This window comes from Mirounga angustirostris, unplaced genomic scaffold (assembly GCF_029215605.1).
Source record: "Mirounga angustirostris isolate CCGP_5_RB_7025 unplaced genomic scaffold, mMirAng1.0.hap1 SCAF_6, whole genome shotgun sequence".
Lineage (NCBI taxonomy): Eukaryota > Metazoa > Chordata > Mammalia > Carnivora > Phocidae > Mirounga > Mirounga angustirostris.
In genome coordinates this window covers 105,760,292-105,782,040 of record NW_026991714.1, presented here as the reverse complement: position 1 = coordinate 105,782,040, position 21,749 = coordinate 105,760,292, and the positions used below count along the sequence as shown (strand labels likewise).

At 41.5% G+C, this 21,749-nt stretch overlaps 1 protein-coding gene across 18 annotated transcripts in view; it reads left to right on the top strand.

The window, feature by feature from the left end:
• Positions 1 to 21,749, top strand: part of KCNMA1 (potassium calcium-activated channel subfamily M alpha 1) — a 734,101-nt gene that overhangs the window by 472,421 nt on the left and 239,931 nt on the right. For all 18 annotated transcript variants that reach the window (XR_010412485.1, XR_010412484.1, XR_010412486.1 and 15 more), the window contains one exon: positions 11,716 to 11,791. Coding sequence is in view for 14 of the 18 variants with exons in the window: in XM_054508237.2 (XP_054364212.1) it covers positions 11,716 to 11,791 (76 nt within the window). In the remaining 4 variants the exon portion in view is untranslated. The remainder of the gene's footprint in view (positions 1 to 11,715; positions 11,792 to 21,749) is intronic.

Sequence of the window (21,749 nt, the reverse complement as noted above, 5' to 3'; positions counted from 1 at the left end):
TGAGCTAAATGCATTTTTAAAAATATTTATTTATTTTGAGAGAGAGAGCACATGCACGTTCAGGGTGGGAGGGGAAGGTCAGAGGAAGAGGGAGAGAGACTCTCAAGAGACTCCCTGCTGAGCAGGGAGCCTGACACTGTGGCTGGATCTCAAACGCTAAGATCATGACCTGAGCGGATATCAAGAGTTGGACGCTCGGGCGCCTGGGTGGCTTAGTTGGTTAAGTGACTGCCTTCGGCTCAGGTCATGATCCTGGAGTCCCGGGATCGGGTCCCACATCGGGCTACCTGGTTGGCAGGGAGTCTGCTTCTCCCTCTGACCCTCCTCCCTCTCATGCTCTCTGTCTCTCATTCTCTCTGTCTCAAATAAATAAATAAAATCTTTAAAAAAAAAAAAGAGTTGGACGCTCAACTGACTGAGCCGCCCAGGCACCCCACGCTGAATACATTTTTTTATAGGTATAAAAAAATTATTATACTATAATTATATATTATACTATAGATATATTATACTATATTATTATATATACTACATTATATTATATTATAGATATTATGTTATACTATAGATTATTATACTATCATTATTATACTATAGATATCTTATACTATATTATTATTATACTATAGATATCTTCTAACTTATAGTTAGCAAGTATGCTCTTTAAAATTAATTTAATATAAGTAGAGAGGCAGCATGCTTGGTGGGTATCTTAGTGATTTTAGATTACTCAAGTGATTACTCAGGTAGGGGAAATTTGCTAACTATCTGAGTAAAAAAGTAAAGCTTCATTCCATTAGCATACTATTGACCAAAATAAATAAATACACTGATATAGATTAACAAGGTTAAAAGAAACAATCCTAAACCAGTGGTTCCCAAATGTGGCTGCACTTTAGAATCATCTGGGGAGTTTAGAATATTCTGACCCCTAGGTTGTAGTCCAGACCAATTAAATCTGAATGTGTGGGAGTGGGAGGCAGGTATCAGTATTGTTTTAAAATCCCTGGGAGATTGCATGGGCAGCAAAGTCTGAGAACAACTGCCCTACAGCCTTGTTTTCTCAAAATGTGGTCTCTGACCAAGAGCACCTGCACCATGTTAGGGCTGGTTAACTATGCAGAGTATCAGGCCCCATCTCAGACTCACTGAATCAGATCCTGAATGTTAACAAATCCTAGGTCATCTCTGTGCATGTGGAATTTGAGTAGTGGGTTTCTATTTTTGTTTTAATTTTTAAAAAGATTTTATTTATTTATTTATATTTTGGAAATAACTTTATTTTTTTAAATTTTATTTTATTATGTTAGTCACCATATATTACATCATTAGTTTTTGATGTGGTGTTCCATGATTCATTGTCTGAAAAGATTTTATTTATTTATTTGACAGAGAGAGAGAGAGCACAAGCAGGGGGAGCAGCAGAGGGAGAGGGAGAAGCAGGCTCCCTGCTGAGAAGAGCCCAATGCGGGGCTCGATCCAGGACCCTGGGATCATGACCTTAGCAGAAGGCAGACACTTAACCGACTGAGCCACCCAGGCGCCCCTGAATAGTGGTTCTCTAATACAGGTGTAGCAAACTAGACCCCTTGGACTATTTATTTGAGTGAAACTTTATTGCAATACAGCCATGCCCATTCATTTACACACATTTACAGCAGAGTGGGACGTTGTGAGAGATCCTAAAATATTTGCTATCTGCCCATTTACAGAAAGTTTGCAATGCTTCTCAACCTTGATGGCTCCTTAGAATCATCTCAGAGCTTAGAACTCCCTCTGCCTGGCTGAACCCAGGCCCATGAGGTCAGAATAGATGCAGTTACCAGTAATTCTTAAAACTTTCCAGGTGTTTGGGGCGCCTGGGTGGCTCAGTCGTTGAGCGTCTGCCTTCGGCTCAGGTCATGATCCCGGCCGGGGTCCTGAGATCGAGCCCCTCATCAGGCTCCCTGCTCCGTGGGAAGGCTGCTTCTCCCTCTCCCACTCCCCCTGCTGTGTTCCCTCTCTCTCTGTCTCTCTGTCAAATGAATAAATAAAATCTTAAAAAAAACCCAAAAACTTTCCAGGTGCTTGAAATGTGCAGCCAAGGTTCAGAACCACTGCCTTAAATGTATAAAGAGGAAAGGTTGATGCATTTAAAAAAATCTGTTTTTATGTTGGAGGTGGCCATTGTTGAATTTTAACAAAAAGAAACAGTGATGGAAGACTGAAGTATCAGACCATGTAACAAACTTTAGAATCTGAAAAGAAAAAAGAGAAAACCCCACCTTAAGCAAAATTTTAGACTTAGAAAAATCCTTTAAACAACATTAAAAGAAGAATGACGAACTGTGGGAGATAATAGCATAATGTCCACAGCACAATAAAGCCCCAATACATATATACACATATACATATTTAAAAATTTTAAATTTAAATTTTTAATTTTTAAATTTTAAAAATTTTCATTTATTTATTTTAGAAAGAGAGAGCATGAGTGGGGGAAGGGGCAGAGGGAGAGAGAATCCTCAAGCACACTCCCTGCTGAGTATGGAGCCCATCGCTGGGCTCTTATCCCCGGACACTGAGATCATGACCTGAGCCGAAATCGAAAGCCAACCACCTAACTGACTGAACCACTCAGTACCCCAACAAAGCCCAGATATATTAATAAGATGAAGACACAGGTCATCTGGCAAACGCCACTCTAAAGCACTTTAAAGAAGAAAATAAAATGACTAATAATTATGTGAAAAATAATTAACTTCATTTGTTGACATAGAAAAGAAACCTAAAGTAGTGATGTGCTTCTGTTTGGGGCCTTTCCAATGGTGAGGCTCACTTTCCCTCCCGCCCTCCCCCCCTCCTTGCTTTCTTTTCTTATCCTAGTACTCAACCTGGTGGGGATGTGGGCAGATGATCATTTACATACCAGTAGAAATACAAATTGCTAGAGAATGGCAAGAGAATCTCAGTGTTGAAAGTGCTTACTTGAGCACTGATGTCTGTAGTTGGAACTGACTGGCCAAAGTCTGTGCAGGACAGTGTTTATAAGCTTGGGCTTTGTGCAGGTAGACAAATTTGGGTTGAGACCTGGCTCTGTTGCTTAAAAACTGTGTGCTGGACACGCTGTCTAGTCTGTTTATCCTTAACTATTTTCTTCTGTTGTACTTGTAAACTATAGTTAAAGGTTTTGGCATGCAAGAAGTAATTAAGAATAGTACACAATCAATAATAGTAGATTTCATCATTGTCAACATCATCATTTCACCCATAATTTAAAATAACAATAATGTTACATACGGTGTGTGAGTGAGTGAATGTGTGTGTGTGTGTCTTTCTGGATTGTCTTGTTATTTTTCTGTTGAGTTGTATATAATCCCATGCTTTTTAATTCTATGGCTTCATATGATGAAATTACCATTTATTGAGTACCTCCAATGTACCTGCATGTATTATCAGAATACTTATCCTTCTGGTACATAATCTCCAGGGTGCCTTTTTTAAGTTGAAGTATAGTTGACATACATTAGTTTCAGGTGTACAACATAGTGATTGGACAATTATATACATCATGAAATGCTCACCATGATAAGTGTATTTACCATCTGTCATCATACGAAGTTATTACACTCTACTTTTCATCCCCATGACTTATTTATTTTATAACTAAAAGTTTGTACCTCTTAATCTCCTTCACCTATTTCTCCAGTCCCCCTACCAACCTTCCCTCTGGCAATTACCAGTTTGTTCTCTGTATTTATGTGTCTGTTTCTGTTTGTTTGCTTTGTTTTTTAGGTTCTGTGTGTGTAAATGAAATTTTGTAGCATTTGTCTTTCTCTGTCTGAGTTATTTCACTTAGCATAATACTCTACATCCATCCATGTTGTCACGAATGGCAAGATTTCATTCTTTTCAATGGCTGAGTAATATTGCATTGTGTATATATATATACGTGTATGTGTATATACGTGTTGTGTGTGTGATATCACACAACACACACACCACATCTTTAACCATTTATCTATCGATGGATACTTCAGTTGCTTCCATATCTTGACTACCATAAATAATCCTGCAATAAACATAGGGCTGTATATATCTTTTCAAATTAGTGTTTTCATTTTCTTCGGGTAAATACCCAGAAATGGGATTACTGGATCATAATGTATTTCTATTTTTGCAGAAACTCCACACTGTTTTCCACAGTGCCTACACCATTTTACATTTCCATCAATAGTGCATGAGGGTTCCCTTTTTTCCACATCCTTACTAATGCTTGTTATTTCTTATATTTTTGATTGTAACCATTCTGACAGGTGTGAGGTGATATCTCATTGTGGTTTTGATTTGTATTTCCCTGATGATCAGTGATGTTGAGCATCTTTTCATGTGTGTGTTGGCCATCTATATGTCTTTTTTGGAAAAAAAAAAGTAATTAGGTCCTCTGCTCATTTTTAAGTCAGATTATTTGTTTTCTTGGTTGTTTAGTTATATGAGTTCTTTATATGTTTTGGATATTAACCCCTTTCAGATATATCATCTGCAAATATTTTCTTCCTTTCAGGAGGTTGTTTTTTTTTTGTTCTGTTGATGGTTTCCTTTGCTGTGTAAAAGCTTTTTAGTTTGATATAGTCCCAATTGTTTATTTTCGCTTTTGTTTCCCTTGTCTGGGGAGACATATATAGAAAAATACTGCTAAGACTGGTGTCCAAGAGATTATTGCCTATGTTTTCTTCTAGGAGTTTTATGGTTTCAAGTTTCACATTTTGGTCTTTAATCAATTTTGAGTTTATTTTTGTGTATGGTATAAAAAAGTAGTCCAGTTTTATTCCTTTGCATGTAGCTGTTCAGTTTTCCTAGCAGCATTTATTGAACAGACTGTCTTTTCCCTATTGTATATTCATACTTCCTTTGTTGTAGATTAATTGATCATATATGCATGGATTTATTTCTGGGCTCTCTATTCTGTTCCATTAATCTCTGTGTCTGTTTTTTGTGCTGGTATCATACTATTGTGATTACTATAATTTTGTGGTTTATCTTGAAATCTGAGATTGTGACACCTCCAACTTTGTTCTTCTTTCTCAAGATTGTTTTGGCTATTTGGGGTCTCTTGTGGTTCCATACAAATTTTAGAATTATTTGTTCTAGTTCTGTGAAAAATACTATTGGCATTTTGATAGGGATTGCATTGAACTTGTAAATTGCTTTGGGTAGGATGGGCATTTTAGCCATATTAATTTTTCCAATCCATGAGCATGGAATATCTTTCCATTTATTTGTGTTGTCTTCAGTTCCTTCCGTTAATATCTTACAGTTTTCAGAGTAGAGGTCTTTCACCTCCTTGGTTAAATGTATTCCTAGATATTTTATTCTTTTTGATACAATTGTAAATGGGATTATTTTCTTAATTTTTCTTTCTGCTATTTCACTAGTAGTATATAGAAACACAACAGATGTCTGTATATTGATTTTGTATCCTATAGCTTTAAAGAATTCATTTTTCAGTTCTAATAGATTTTTAATGAAGTCTTTAGGGTTTTCTATGTATAGTAGTATGTCATCTATAAATAGTGACAGTTTTACTTCCTCCTTACCAGTTTGGTTGCCTTTTATTTCCTTTTCTTACCTAATTGCTATGGCTAGGACTTCCAGTACTATGTTAAATAAAAGTAGTGAGAGTAGACATCCTTGTCATCTTCCTGATCTTATAGGGAAAGCTTTCAGCTTTTCACTATTGAGTATCATGTTAGTTGTGGGTTTGTCATATATAGCCTTTATTATGATGAGGTATTTCTCTCTGTACCTACTTTGTGAAGAGCTTTTATCATGAGTGGATGTTGAATTTTTTCAAATGATTTTTCTGGGTCTATTGAGATGACCATACTATTTTTATCTTCCATTTTGTTAATGTGATGTATCATGTTGATTGATTTGTGGATATTGAACCATCCTTGGAATAAATCCCACTTGATCATGGTAAATGATCCTTTTTGTATTTTTAAATATGGTTTGCTAATATTTTGTTGAGGACTTTTGCATCTGGGTTCATCAGGGATGTTGGTATGTACTTTTCTTTTTTTTATAGTATCTTTGGTTTTGGTATCAGGTAATGCTGACCTAGTAGAATGAATTTGGAACCATTCCTTTCTATTTTTTTGGTATATTTTGAGAAAGATAGTTATTAATTCTTCTTTCAATGTTTGGTAGGATTTACCTGTGAAGCCATCCAGTCCTGGACTTTTATTTGTTGGGAGTTTTTTGATTACTGATTGAATTTTGTTACTAGTAATCAGTCTGTTCTGATTTTCTATTTCTTCCCTATTTAGTCTTAGAAGACTATATATTTCTTGGAATTTATCCATTTCTCTTAGGTTGTCCAATTTGTTGGCATATAATTTTTCATAGTAATATCTTATATATTTTTTGTATTTCTGTGGTATTGGTTGTAAATTCTCCTCTTCCTTTTTTTGTTAAAGTTTATTTATTTATTTTTTAGCAATCTCTACACACAATGGGGGGGTTCAAACTCACAACCCCAAGATCAAGAGTTGTTTGCTCTTCTGACTGAGCCAGCTAAGCACCCCCTCCTCATTTTTTATTTTACTTATTTGTTTTATTTATTTAATTAATTTATTTTATTTTATTTTATTTATTTGTACTCTTTCCCCCTCCTCTCTCTTTCTTTTTCTCAATGAGTCTGACTAGGAGAAGGAAGGAAATAATAAAGATCAGAGTGGAAATAAGTGAAATAGAGACAAAATAGAAAAATAGAAAAGATCAGTGAAACTTAAGAGCTGGTTCTTTGAAAAGATATACAAAATTGATGAACTTTAGTCAGAACTGCTCTTGCTGCATCCCAAAGATTTTGAACCTTTGTGTCTTCAGGGTATGAGTCGAGAGATGAAGGTACTAAGACTGGGTGGAGAGCTCCAGCTCTGGTACAGTTGCAACAGAGGCCCCAGCCAATGCCATGTAGAACTCTACAGCTGGATGGCTCCTTAAGGTTGTCCCAAATGGAGGCAGCGCAGCGAGTGTTTGTCCCCACGTCTACTGGTTATTGGGGGCCATCCCTGGCAAGTGTATAACCTTAGGTGAGACCTCTTCACAAATCAGGGAATAGTGAAGATCTCTCTGGGGTGCCTGGGTGGCTCAGTCAGTTAAGCGTCTGCCGTCGGCTCAGGTCATGATCCCAGGGTCCTGAGATCGAGTCCTGCATTGAGCTCCTTGCTCAGTGGGGAGCCTGCTTCTCCCTCTGCATGCCACTCCCCCTGCTTGTGCTCTCTCTCTCTCTCTCTGACAAATAAATAAAATCTTAAAAAAAGAATAAAGATCTCTGAAGAAGGGACCTGGGCTGTGCCTCACAATATCCACTACAGCTCATGTGTGTTATTCATTTAATATAGTCTCAGATATGATATAGAAGTGTTTTATTTAGGATTCTTATAGTTAGTCATTAGTGTGATGAGCTTACCTTTTTTCCCCTCAATGTGTGGAGTACCTATGTCCAGGTAATTCCAGCTTTCTAAACCAATGCAGAGTACAGAAAATGAGAAAATAGTCCATTTTAATTAGTTGGCAATATAATGAAGAAGTTTACTGTTTCTCAATATTTAAAGGAACTCACTTGAACTCATCTGGATCTTTGTGGGGGCATAAATCATGGTTTTTGGTACACACACATTTTCTTCTTTACATATTCTTCTCTATCAGAGTCATTTTATATTTTCCTAGAATATCATTTTATTTCGGAGATTTTAAGTTATAGGGAATAAATGATAAGAATACAATATTATAAAGTAAAAAAGATGAGTGATTTGTCAATGAGGCATTGTCCATTCCACCTCTCCCTTTTCTTGGTCTCCTTTATGTAATTTGAGTTGCTGTCTGTATTTCTATAGGACCTCTCTGGGTGCAGCAGAGTGACCATGGTTTATGGCTTTTCCCTGGTTAGGATGCTTTAGATGTCCTAAGGGTGTCAGCCCTCACCTGTCAGGTGAGCCCTCAGCGCTCATGGCTCTTTTCTTCAGGATAAGACCACCCTGCCTGGGTGGTCTCAGTGTTCTGAATGCAGAGTATGTACCCTTTAACTCTCTGCTCATTCTTTTTCAAAAGGCTGATCCATTTCTTCAGTTCAGGTGGGTATTTATTGAGCACTCACCTTACGCCAGGCACAAATTTAAAGCCACGAGCAAAGCAGACGCATTTCCTCCCCTCATCAAGCTGATGCTATGGCTAAGGAGTCAGAGGTAAATCACTTAGGTAAATAAAGCGCTAGTGCTTCGTCATGGTGTGCAGAAAAGTAAAGTGGGCACAGGAGCAAGAATTTGGGGGGCGGAGAAGGAGGGGCCTTGCGGTTTGGGTGGGGTAGCCAGGGTAGGTCTCACTGAGGTGGCTGCAGGAAGGATACCTCTGCCGGAGGTGTGGGCATGCACCCCGCGGCCATGCGGGGAAGACAGCAAGCATGTGCCATGGTGAGGGACCCCGGGGCAGGAGCATGTCTATACTGGCAGAGATGGATCATGGAGGAAGGCAGCCAGGTCAGAAGGAGAATAATGTCAGAAGCAGGAGGAGGCCCTCAGATCCGAAAGGAAATGGGGTGGTGTTGCTTTGGGTCCTTGGAGGACTTTGACTTTTACTCTGTGTGAAATGGGGACATTGGAGGATTTTGAGCAGAGGAGAGGCGTGATCTATTTTACTTTTTACCAGGTTCATTCTGGCTGCTATGCTGAGAATCGGCCAGCAGGGTCAAGGGCAGAAAGCAGTTAGGGAGCAGAAGGGTACGTGCTTCAGATGACCATTTCTCCAGACAGTTTGGTTTAATCTAAGGATAAAATGCAGACTGCTTTCTTTTAGCCCACGTAGAACTTTGTTTACTCATTTGTATTAATGAAAGCCAATGCCATGAAAATGACCCACACAAGGCAGTCAAATAAAAGCCCACCGTTGTTCAGCCCATGAGAATGTTCCTGTATCATCTGGGGTCGCTTTTTCCGGGACCCAGTTCTTTCCTGTCTCCATCCTGGGAAAAGCTGTTCCCTTGAGAACCAGCTTGTTTTTCTCTCCTGTACATTGTTAATCTTCTAGTGTCTCCCTGCTTTTTTATTGACAAAGTGCTCAGAGCTAGATCTATAGTTCACCTCTAGCAAGAGTATAGGATCTGTGGCTCTGCATTCACTGTATTTCCTACTCTTATTTCCATACAGCTCCATTACAAGGGAAGCTTTTATTCTATTCTATTTTTGTGAGTCACTTTAAAATGTGGGAAGCTACAGACAAATTATAGAGGATGCAAAGAGTATCACCTACAGTAAAAAGAAAGAAATCCAGTTCAAAGCTTGGGTCATTTGTATTCTATTTTTGTTTCCATAAATGAAAAAAAATATATATATACACACAAATATATATATGCATACATAAATATATAAATAAACACACACACACATACACACACACAGGATTTTCAGGCTGAAACCATTAGCAGCTGATATAGGACTAAAGCATCCTTCTGTGCCCTGACAGGTTTCAGTGCTGCTAGTCTTCTACCTCAAGTTTCTAAATGTGTTCCTTTATCTCCCAGCAGTGTTTGCCGATGATGCTGGACTGAGACCAGCCATCTAGCTTGGGCTGGATGCTTAGGACCAACAGTAGAGTTTATTAAAAATATAGCCCTCAGCCTCTGCTATTCATTCTGATTGAATGAGGCTTGAGAACTTTGAAAATATTTTGCACAAACAATATATTTTCTGGGATCCTGGGTTTTTGAAGACATTTTTTGTTTTGTTTTGTTTTCTTTATTGTTGAACAAGTGCTTGACAGGTATAGAAGTCCTGGGGTAGATTCTCCTTGTCTTAAGATTCTGAGTGTTGCCCATTGTCATTTACACCTACTATTAAATCATGTAGTCTTTGTGGCATTCATGGTGACCCTCTCTCCACCCTGACACTTTTTTAAAAATTTATGTTAATACTTAAAATTTGAAGAAAAGAAGAGGCAGATACTCCTCGACATGAGTTTCTAAGAGTTGGTCATTTATTTTGCTTCTTAATCTCGAGTCCTTTTTGGCTTTCTAGAAAGTTCTTTTCTATTATGTCCCGGCCATTACTTATAATCTACAGGTTGTTTGTATTTCCCTCTGGAACATTTTATTCATAGGTTGGATTTCTGTGATCTCCCCTCCATTTCCATTTTTTTAGATTTCATCCTTTTTTCTCCCTTTTCTTTATGTTCTCTGTGTTCTGGGATTACTTCTCAGTTTTGTTCGCTGCAGTGTTCAGCTGCGTTAAGTGAACCTTTCATCAGTTCTCTTAGGACTGTGTTTTGGCTCCTGGGCCTTCAGTTCATCAACATCCCTTCTCATCTCTGCGCTTTCTGGTTTAATAAAAGTAATATAAATATCATTTGGCATAGAAGGCCAGCATCTTCAGAGAAAATCTTCTGTTCATGAAGGTAAATCCTTTTTAGATGAGAAATTTCCCTTTTGAGCTATTATCCCTTTCTCCCTCTTGTGCAGTGAGATTTTTTTTTTTTCCCCTCCTGGGCTTTGGATTAGTCCTTCCTTGCCCCCTAGTCCTTGAACAAGGCGAAATCTAACTGGGTCCAATGTGGAGCTGTACAGTGGAGAACTTCCCATCTGTCTCCTTCCCTTGATCATTGCAGTGACTCCCCCAGCTTTTTTCCACCACTTCCTGCCTCACGGATGGGGGCAGAATGAAGTCTCACCCAACGGCTAAGAGCTGCCTGTCACCAATTTAGCCCACTCTGTGCTTAGCACTGCACTTGGCACGTGGGGGCGCTTGACAAAACGCTTTCCAAAAATCTGTAAAAGAAAATCCCCTTAGCAAAGTGTGTGATATTGAAACTATCTCAAAGCTGTGATAATCAGCATTTTGTAAGTAATTTTCTTACTTGATGGCCAAGCATGAAAGCACCATGAGTGACTCAGAATGTTTTTGACTCATGAATTTGATCTCAACAGAAATATATATTAGCCCTGGCTATTAAAACACAACAATAATTTGTATTTTCTCTAATCCTGGATCGTAGCTTCCTTCCCGGTACCTGCCTCTCTTCTGCTGTCTAGAAATGCTGGCTCTTGATTTCCATTCAGCAGAGGTTGCCAATTTAGAAAGGATAGACATTTATCTTGATGCTTATTAAAAGTGGAAATATATACATTTTGGATCCTGAAGTTACGTGGTGTGAGATCTTACTGATCTGATTTTTTTTTTTTTGATTGGGAGAAAAATATAGAACTTTTCTAGAAAACGGATCACAATGTGAGCTATACTCTTCATTTTATCAGCTGAAGATAAAGTTTAAAAAAAATCAAATCATCAGGTTATCCGATTTGTTTGTAATCTGCTCTTAGCGCAAAGGTTACCCTCCCCCAATCCCAGTACCTTTCAGAGACAAAATCCTCTCAAAATAGTAGGTAACTTAGAAACAATGCTTTAAATCTGAGATGGACAAGAGAGAAGCGTCATTTAACTGGGCTTTCCCCACCTTCCTCTGCAGTGGCTCAAAACAGGCCTCCTTTAATGAGAAAGTTTAGCAGTGGAGATTAAACCAGTCAAGAATCAGAATGAAGGACCATGTCCAAGGTACCGGATGGTTTAATCTTCTGCAAGAACTTCATATCCCTTCAACCTTGGCAGCCGTAGATCAAACGGCAGAGTGTGAACATTAAAACCACGCAGTGAGAATAATGTGTCTCTATTTCATTTCTCTTTCCAGGTTTGAGATTTTTAAGAGCTCTCAGACTGATACAGTTTTCAGAAATTTTGCAGTTTCTGAATATCCTTAAAACAAGGTAAGATGTTCATATTCACATTTTTTTCCTTGCTCTGGCCCCCATTGCCAAGTTGTAAATATCAGGTGTTTTTGTTTTCATCATTGTAAGGTGAGAGTTCTGTTAGTCTCAGAAAGAGTGCTCTAGGGGTGCCTGGGTGGCTCAGTCAGTTAAGCGTCTGCCTTCAGCTCAGGTCATGATCCCAGGGTCCTGGGATTGAGCCCCACATCCGGCTCCCTGCTCAGCGGGGAGCCTGCTTCTCCCTCTCCTGTTCCCTCTACTTGTGCTCTCTCTCTCTCTCTGTCAAATAAATAAATAAAATCTTAAAAAGAAAACCAAAAAACAGAGTGATCTAACACAGAGATCTGGAGAAAGCCCAGAGTAGGGCTTGGGTTACTCTCCCCTGCAGAGCTGGGGACTATCTGATAAACAGAGAAACAGCTGTGCATGTGGGGAAGGAGACAGTTTTGGGGGGCTGTGCGGGTTGCTTGGAAATCGGCCATAGCATCCTGGAGAGACGGTGCCCAGTGGATGAAGAATCGAGCAGCTCATTGATTGGGAAGTCCTTGCTTCCAGGTTCTGAATCGCCCCTTTATTACATCATTAAATAAGAAATTGAACCTGAACGTAAAAGCAAGGGAAGCAGTGCTCTTTGAGAAAGACAATCACAAACCTCATATGGCAAACAGAAAATCATTTCATTTCAAAGTACATTTTGGGTGTTCACTTTATAGCCAGGGTAGTCCCTGGGGCTTGCTCTGTGAATTGCCTTTTGGGGAATACCTAAAAACCTCCTGCCGAATGCACCATGACTACTTCTGTTAACTGTGTTATGATCTGGAAAACACTACTGGACCAGGAGGAAAAATCCCCTAGAGATCCCTTTCCTGATGACCTGCGGGTTTGCAGAGCTGGCCCGAAACCAGGCTGCCTTGATGAATAAACTAATAAGAGAGGTTAGACGTCCTCTAATGGAGAATAAGTACAGGCCATAAATTTTTCTTATAGGAAATTACACTTTAAGAAGCTCACTGCTAATGTTCCATTTCCTCTTAGGTTGACGTGTTTGATAAATGATTAAAAACAGGACACTTCTGGATTTTGTGATTTATAATTAATACACCTGCACTTTGGGGGCCTTGGATTCAGCATCGTTTTCCCAGTCACTGAGGCTGGGACTTAGCTTGCCGAACCTGTCCCTGCCAACACATGTGACAGGCTATTGGCCTCCCTCTTTGGGGTTCGTGTTTTTTGTTTGTTTATTTTGGTTTGTTTTTTTAAAATTTATTTTTAATTTATTTTTATTTATTATTATTATTTTTTGGATATTTTGGTTTGTTTTAATTCCACGTCGGTTTCTCCTCGATAACTATTCATCTGTGTGCATGTGGGGTAAATTCGCTTTCTGTTAGCCAAGCTGGAAAGCAAACGAGCATCTACTGCAGTAGAAGTCCTGTCTAGTGTGTCCCAGCCACCCTGCATTTTTATTACCCTGGGGTGAACATTTATTGATGTTCCATTTAATAGTATGTAATATTACTAATATTGAGTGAATATTGTTATTCTTCGTATTTCTCCTGGGCGACAGGAAACTTTCTTGGCTCCTTCTCCCTTTTTATGGCTCTTCTGGGCAATGGACTCCTATTACTCTTGAAATTAAAAGTATCGATAAGCTAGCGGCCCTCCATGCTTACCTTTGTCACAATTGCCCCACGAAACTATATTTTTTAGGGCAGAACCGGTGAGTACCCAGGGCCAAGCGCAGGGAGTGTATTTAAGAGACACTTGTTTTTTCCAGCGTGGAAGGTGTTATGTGGAGTTAACCACACTCCCGAACCTGGTATAAGGCCCCTCTTTCCCTGGTTTGTGTGTATATCATGAATTAGGGGGGTTTTAATGCTCTGACACCAGTGTTTTAAGAATGTGCCATTACTCCAAGGAATAGCGTGGAAAGAAAACTGTGTTCTCATTTTCCTTGCATTCCATATGGATCATTTTTGGACTTGGGAGAACGATAAGCCAGGTGAATAAAATATCTTTTCCTGGACTTTTATGAAGAAACCCACCAATTTCCCATTCCTTGGAGAAGCTTCCTTTCTGTTAGGTGCAGGAAATAGCACTAACATCCCTGGTGATAACCGCACAGTTCGGGTGGTTCATTCTCCCAGTGCACAGGGGAGAGAGCCGAAGCATCCAGCTAGGGAGAGAGGTGACTATAAGTCGGGAGAGAGTGGCCTTAGAGAGGGTCCCCGGGGTGGCAGGCTGCTGGGTGTCTACTCCCCTGAGACCCAAACAGCATTTCCCCAGCACCCCACTTCCCACTCAGTTAAACTCTTTCTGTGGTGGAGGGGGTTTTCTGCACAACCCCACAACCTGGATTATCCCAGTTCCTGTTGCTTATCAGGTGACTGAGTTAATTCAACAAGCCTGAATTGAGTGTCCATTCGTACCAGCGGCCAGGCAAGTGCCAGAGTAGCATCCTGCCATCAGAGAGGGCAAGGAGAGGGAGAGCCAGCAGGACCCGTGGTGGGTTGGTGCTGGGACACAGGTACATCGGGGGGCGGTGAGGCACGGAGGAGAGGAATGAAACCAGGCTGGACACCAGTGTGCGGTAGTCAAGGATCTTTTCAAGGAAAAGTGATTGTCTTAGGTAAGCTTCCTAGAAAACTAGGTGTCGTCCATGTGGGGCTGGGCTTGGGCAGGTGAGGGCCAGAGAAGGCAGTGCTGACCTCCAATCACAGAAGTTGCAAAAGCACACAGGTGAGAGAAATCGTTCCTGGGGGGAGCTTTGAGTAATCCTATGGGCCTGGATACTGGGGGCTTTGTGCTAGGAATCCAAAGATGACATTAGGAGGGCCGGCAAGGGCCAGATCCCAGACTCGGAAGAAAACCTGACTTAATTGTAAGAACTTTAGAGGCTTTAGACCAACTCTCTGAGCCCATTCTCTCTCCTTCCCTCTGTGCACCCCCGAGCCCAGATCCTGAAGGCTCTGATGCCGAGAAGAGGAAGCCTTGGTTTTTATAGGGCTTTGGACACAGAGCTTATTTTCTGGTGACTCCTCTGTACTCTGCTGTGTTCACGGTGACCTTCCAGGAGGGTGGGTGCAGCCCTGGAATCTTCTTTAGGGGGTTTTGTCTGGCTTTCTCCGGTGGCCAATCCCCACCACTGATCTGTGGCATTAGGTAGGGATAGAGACTTTGCAAATGTGATTTGAAATAATGGCTTGAAATTGCAGTTTCATTTTCTGTCCTTTGGCTGCCTTGCTTCGCAAAGAGCTGGAAGAAACAGAGCAGAGAAGTATATGGGGGAGAGAGAGAGAATTAAGTGGGCAGCAAAGGAAACCGGAGTGAACAGAATGACAGAGAAAACACAGATGAAAGAAACAAGTCACAGTGATGGGACAGCATCAGGGCCATTCCTTAAACTGCCAGCCAATAGGGCGGCCTACCATGCTCCTTGTCTGGAAAATGGCCTATTGAGGGGGACAGGGTCCCTTCCATGTCATTGTCTGAGCTTTTGACAGTGCCTCAGTGGCCCTGCATACTGACAAGCAGACTCACAGAGGAGATGACACATAATTATTCTACACTCAGAGCAAAATAAGTAGCTCGGTTTTAAAGCCTGTCATTCCACATCTCATTTGGTGTGTACATGTTGATGATGAAAACGTGGGTCATCCAACAATTTGTTTTAAATGGCAATGGCCTTACTAATTATTAAAATAGACTATGCTTGGAGCTCAGTCAGTTAAGCGTCCAACTCTTGATATCAGCCCAGATCATGATCTCAGGGTTGTGAGATCGAGCCCCCTGCATCAGGCTCTGTGCTGGGTGTGGAGCCTGCTTGGGATTCTCTCTCTCCCTCTCTCTCCCCGTCCCCACCCTGTGCTGTCTCTCTAAAAAAAAAAAAATAATAATAAGATATAGAAAAGCATAAAGGATAAAGTAAAACTTGCCCAACCCCACCCATGGTTGAGACAAACATTACTAATATTCCCCCATATCACTTTTATTTCCCGCAGAGTATTCCATGATATGTGTGCACCATCATTTACCTAACCCACACATTTTGGGGGAACATTTGGAGAACTAAAATCACTGTACTACAAATATGACCTTGGAAATGGCTCCAAGGTTAAGTTCTTAAAAAAGAGTATTCATTATGGAGATGGCAAGGGGTTGTCCGGGTGGAGGCCACACCGTGAAGGCTCTTACGCATCATGGATTTAACTTGGAGAACGAGAAGGAATCACTGAAGGGTTTAAGTAGGACAGGAATGTGGTCACATTTACATTTTAGATTTTTTTTTTTAATTTATTTATTTGAGAGAGACAATGAGATAGAGAGAGAGAGCATGAGAGGGGGGAGAGTCAGAGGGAGAAGCAGACTCCCTGCCGAGCAGGGAGCCCGATGCGGGACTCGATCCCGGGACTCCAGGATCATGACCTGAGCCGAAGGCAGTCGCTTAACCAACTGAGCCACCCAGGCGCCCGGTCACATTTACATTTTAGAAAGATCTACTAGTCCACCGATTGTATGATGGGTTTGAAGCATCTAAGACTGGAGACCGTTAGACCAGTCAGGGCAGTAATCCAGGCAAGCAGTACCAGGAAATGGCCTTGGGCAGTACAGGTCAGGGTGGAGAGCACAAAGAGGGGTGGAGAGGTATTTAAGGGGCAGAATTGACAGAACCTGATTTTGCTTATAGTTCAGACCATTTATCTCAATTTGGTCTTATCCTGTTGACTTTTCAGGGGTGGGTATCTTACATCTGTCCAGCAAAGGTAACAATAAAAAAATAAAGCCACTGACACCTGGCTGTACCCTAAGCCACAAAGGAGGAAAATAGTGGACAAGCCGAACAGGGACAGATTTGCCCTTTTTTGTAGAAAGTGGATGACATTTTTCAGTGTTAACCAAGACATGTCTTGTTAAATACAGTGAGGGCAAAGATGGTGCACACTAGCTCTGGGTTTGTAGCTATACTTTCAGAAAGAGACAGACTTTCTCTCTTCCAGTATGTACGTGGTCCTGGAAAGGTCTCTGATCTACAGGAACAGAAAGATATCCGTGCCGGCCCTTGGATAGTTCATTGTATCTAGTAATGTAAATTTCCCTCATGGCGATTGAGAACTCATGAGTTGGGGACCCAGCAATGATAATGGACAACATAAAAATGATTTTCATTAGATGAGTTAGGTTCTCATGATAAGGTCACAGTCCATCCCTCCCTCAAGGCACGAGAAAGGGGCTTGAATCTGGATGGTTCCAATCATTCTCACCACAGGGAAGTTCACGTTTGGCTCAGACCCGTGGCCTTGGTCACGAACCTATGGCTATTTCCAGTGGCCCTTTGGCCATGCAGAGCACGCATATGAACCCCTGCTACCCTCTCCCTCCTCCCAAGGAGCCCTGTGCAACCTGATAAGGTTCAAATTTCAGAGTATGGAGAAAGTCCACTAAGAGTTAATCTTTCAGAGGGCTTTTAGATGATTGTCTGGTTGTACATTTTAATTTGGAAAGCAAATTCCTAATACTAGTGATCTGTAATGATGCTAATGCCATAAAAATAATCAGATTTCAGTGCTGAATATGGACTCTTTCAGCAACAATGATGAACGGTTCTAGGCACAGCAAGAATTCCCTTAAGCACTTTTAATATCATTATGACAATCATTTAGAAATTAATAATCATCATATCTAGGTTGTTTTTCCAAAGCACCAAGAGGCTCAAAGGCTACGATAGTTTTAATATCTCAAGAGGGCTCCACATAGAGATTGGTGTGGCACTGCTTTGTTCAGGTTCCAAGGATCTGGGAGTGTGTAAGTGAATCAACTTGGTATTTAATTATCCTTTCGGAAAATGAATACAGATTTTCCTCGACTTATAACGGGGTTACGTCTGGATGAACCCATCGTAAGTTGGAAATATCCTAAGTCAAAGATGCATTTGATACACCTGACCTCTCGAACATCATAGCTTAGCCTAGCCTACCTTAAATGTGCTCAGAACACTTAAATTAGCCTACACCTGGGCAAAATCATCTAATCCAAAGCCTAGTTCATAATAAAGTGCTGAATATCTCTTGTAATTTGTTGAATACCGTACCGGAAGTGAAAACCAGTAGTGGTGTGTCAGTTGTTTGCTCTGGTGATCACCTGGCTGACAGGGGGCTGCAGCTCATTGCCATGGCCCAGGATCACAAGAGAAATCATGTGCCTACCACTAGTCCAGGAAAAGACTGAAATTCAAAACTCAAATTCTAGTTTCTCTGAAGGCATATGGCTTTCACACCGTTGTAAAATCAAAAAATTGTAGGTTCAACCCTTGTGAAGTCAAGGACTATATGTACATGCTTCTCTGAGATACCAGCTACATGTTCCTCATCTGCTTCTCCCTCTCCCATGTTAGCTCGCACCTTGGAGGACTCACAAGGTAGAGGCACAGAGGCTTTGCTGTAGTTTGGATTCCCATTGAGAAACTAGTTGGGAGCAGGATATAGTGATGTTCCAGCTGCAACAATGTTCAGTTCACTGGTTACCAGAGTTGCTTCTCCTGATGGCTCATTGGGTGGATGCCTTATATCCACACGTTTTATTTCTACTCTGACAGTCTCTGGTGGGGGGGGGGGGGGGCATCCTTCAAGAGCAAGAACGCTCTGGAAGTCCAGTGAGTAGGGCTCTGGGGCTGACAGGCTGGTCCAGGGAACAGAAAGGCAAGAATTATGGTATCTCTCTGCTTTCAGGAGAAGCTTAAATAGAAGATTTTAAACATTATTTTGGTGAGTTGGTGATTTCCAGTCACAGCTCCAGAAACTACCTAGAGGTGGTTGCATGACCCATGGTAGCATCTGGAAAAAGGGACGAAGGCCAGGATTTAGCAATCTGTGCTTGCCCTTGTAAGTGCCAGGTCCATCCAGAACTTGCAGAGCCATGGAACTAACCACACTGTTGAGCACAGTTGGTGGTGGTACAGGGTCCGCCCTCTTTTCTTAGGTAGGGATAGTCCCGACCTACTTTATAGGCCTGATCAATGGTTAGATTCTCAGAGAGCATTTTGGATATTGACCCCTTCTGCTGTGGGCAGACGGCTTTAACTGTGAGGGACAGACTCTACTTTGAATCGGCCTTGGTAATGACTGGGATTTAAGACAGAATTGGACATGTCTGGATCCAGGGGTTCAGAGTCTCTCATCAGGATTCTGCTTCTCTCTTTATCTCTTTGAGGTGACACTCTCAGGCAGTCTGTCTCCAGGGCAGATGGCCTTCTAGAGCCCCAGACTTAGATTTTTTGCACCCGAATCTCGGGAGGACTTAGATTCTTTCTCTTCCACTCCGTTCCTAAAAAATGCTTCTGATGAGCCCTACTTCATAGCCCTTTTAGAGCCGAGAGTTCCTCCATTGGCCAGTGTGGCTCAGGCCACCCAGGTAGAGAGAGAGGTGGGAGCCTTTGAGTGACACCCCACCTAGGTCAGAGGCTGAGGACAGGACTGTCCTTGAGGAAGGGATGTGGCACCAACCCAAGAGCAATAGAAACAGAGCTCTGTACTGCTTCTCCAAATTATTGTGTTAACTAGGCTTTGAATCAGACAGCCCTGGTTCGAATATTAACCCCACCACCTGCCAACCATGTCTTCTCAGGCAAGCTGCTTAAGTACACCAAACCTCAGTTTCCTTATTTAGTTAGCAGGAACAGTGATAGTACCTGTATCAAAAGGTAGAATGGTAAAAATCTGAAGAAAATGAAGAACCCAACATAATGCCTAGCACATATAATAGGGACTCAATAAATACTGGCAATTTTTATAGGCAACTCTTATAATCTGGTAACTCTTGAGATGACGAAGAATGACAGAATGGACATTTTTATTGTTTTTCTGTTTTTGAACCAGAAGGAAGTCATTCCACACATTTCAAAAGATCAGTATCAAACAAATTTTAAAATATTTGGCTATATTTTCCTTGAATTGTCAGAACCAACTCTAGAAAAAACTAAGACCACAGGTTCCTCTGCTCTGCTCAATTCCATAAAGAAAAGAAGATTGAAGAAAAAGGCAAGCTGGACTCTGGCCTTGTCCCTGTTCTAGAACTGCTGATCTGGCCTCCACTGAGGGGCTCTTCCTTCAACCCCTGGGCTACACTGGACCGCAGCCCCCTCCTGCCTTCTTCCACATGGTGACCCCAGTGTAGATGTAGTTACCAGAATTTTTCCTTTCCATTCTTTTTTTTTCTGGCAGTTCAGGAGGTTAATCAATATGTCTAGTGAGTCTCTCACCTCACTGGGGCAGTTGTCTCTCACCTTTTCATATCCTGTGCAGGGGCGTGGGGCAGACACAGAAGACTGTGACAGACACCAGTCTATGACTTTGTAGGCCAAAGGCCAAGAGGACTTTGTAGTGGCCAAGAGAGTAGACTATGGCCAAACTGCCCTGGCTCACATTCCAACTCCGCTGCTTTACTGTGTGAGTTTGGGTCTGGGTGACGTCACAGAGTTGTCATGAAGAGTAGAGGAGTGAATACACTCGAAACACTTAGAATGGTGAGCACGGTTCCCCATGAGAAAGAAGTAGGAAAGGGCAGGGAACAGTCAATCAAGAATGATGGACTGGACCACCTGTGGGTGGCGTTACACCACTAGAGGGAGACTGACAGAGGTAGAAAATAAAGTTTGTTTCCGCAAGATGCAGCCAGGAACACAAGAGACAAACAGCAATCAAAACAACATTACAAAAGATGTGTTAAGACGATGGGATTGATTACCAATGAGTGGGGCCGGAAGTAAGAGCCAGGAGGAGTCACTTTGTATCGCAGGTGCGGGGACCACTTTAACAAGGACGTGGGGATTGAACCAGGTTCTGAAGAAAGGGAAATATTTGCAAAGATGGAAAGGACCATCTTTGATAGTAGTAAAAACAGACATAGGACACAAGTTTGGCTGTGATGGAGGTTTCAAGAGTGGATGTTGAAGAGGTGGTAGGTGAGCCTGAACCTTCCGCAGGTGTTGAGGTTGGAAGGAGTTTGGACATAACATTTTAGTCAACAGGGAGACTTTGGATAGGGAAGTGACCTGCTAACAACAGCGTTCAAGGAACTGGACCCCAGCGGGAGTGAACGGGGTGAAGCTAAGAGGGAAGAGTGCAGGGGGAGGGGCGAGTTCACTCAGGATTTATGCATAAAGGCCCTACTATGTGCCAGGGACTCACTACCCTTATGGGATCCAGACAGACAAGGCCTCTGCTTTCAGGGTGCTTAAACTATAGTGAGTCCCAACTGATCCACTCAAGGAACACTGGTGGATGCTGACATTATTAGGCAGGAGGTTGTGCGGGAACAGGATATTCATATAGTCTCAGATTCTCACTGCATAGATGACATATTAATTACAAAGGGAAATGAGCTCCTTCCAAAGGGAAGTGGCAAGATTTCATGTTCCCACCTTAACCAACTGACTAGACCTAGTGTAATTGAGTGGAAATTTCCTGATGTGATGACAACCCAGGCAGATATTCTTAACAGAAGCATCTAAACAGGATCTACTCATGGGGGAACCATCAGACAAATCCAGAATATGGGACATTCTATAAGACAGCTGACCTGAGTGCACAGAAAATTAAATGAACAAAGAAAAGGGCAGGGGGGCAGATGAAAGGAGAACAAAGCAGGGGTTAGCAAACTATATAGTACAAGGGCTAATCCAGCCCATTGCCTGTTTTTGTAAATAAAGTTTTATTGGAACACAGACACATCCATTCTCTTACTGACTTTTATGCTATAGCAGCAAAGTAGGATAGCTGCCACAGAGACTCTGTGACCCACAAAGCCTAAAAGATTTACCATCTGTCCCTTTATAGAAAAAGTTTCCTGACCCTTGGAATAAAGAAAGCAACATAATAACCAAATGCAATGCCTGAATCTTGGCTGGTTCCTGCATCAAGGTGAAAGAATGAAAACATCATTAAATAATTTCAGGGCAACTGGA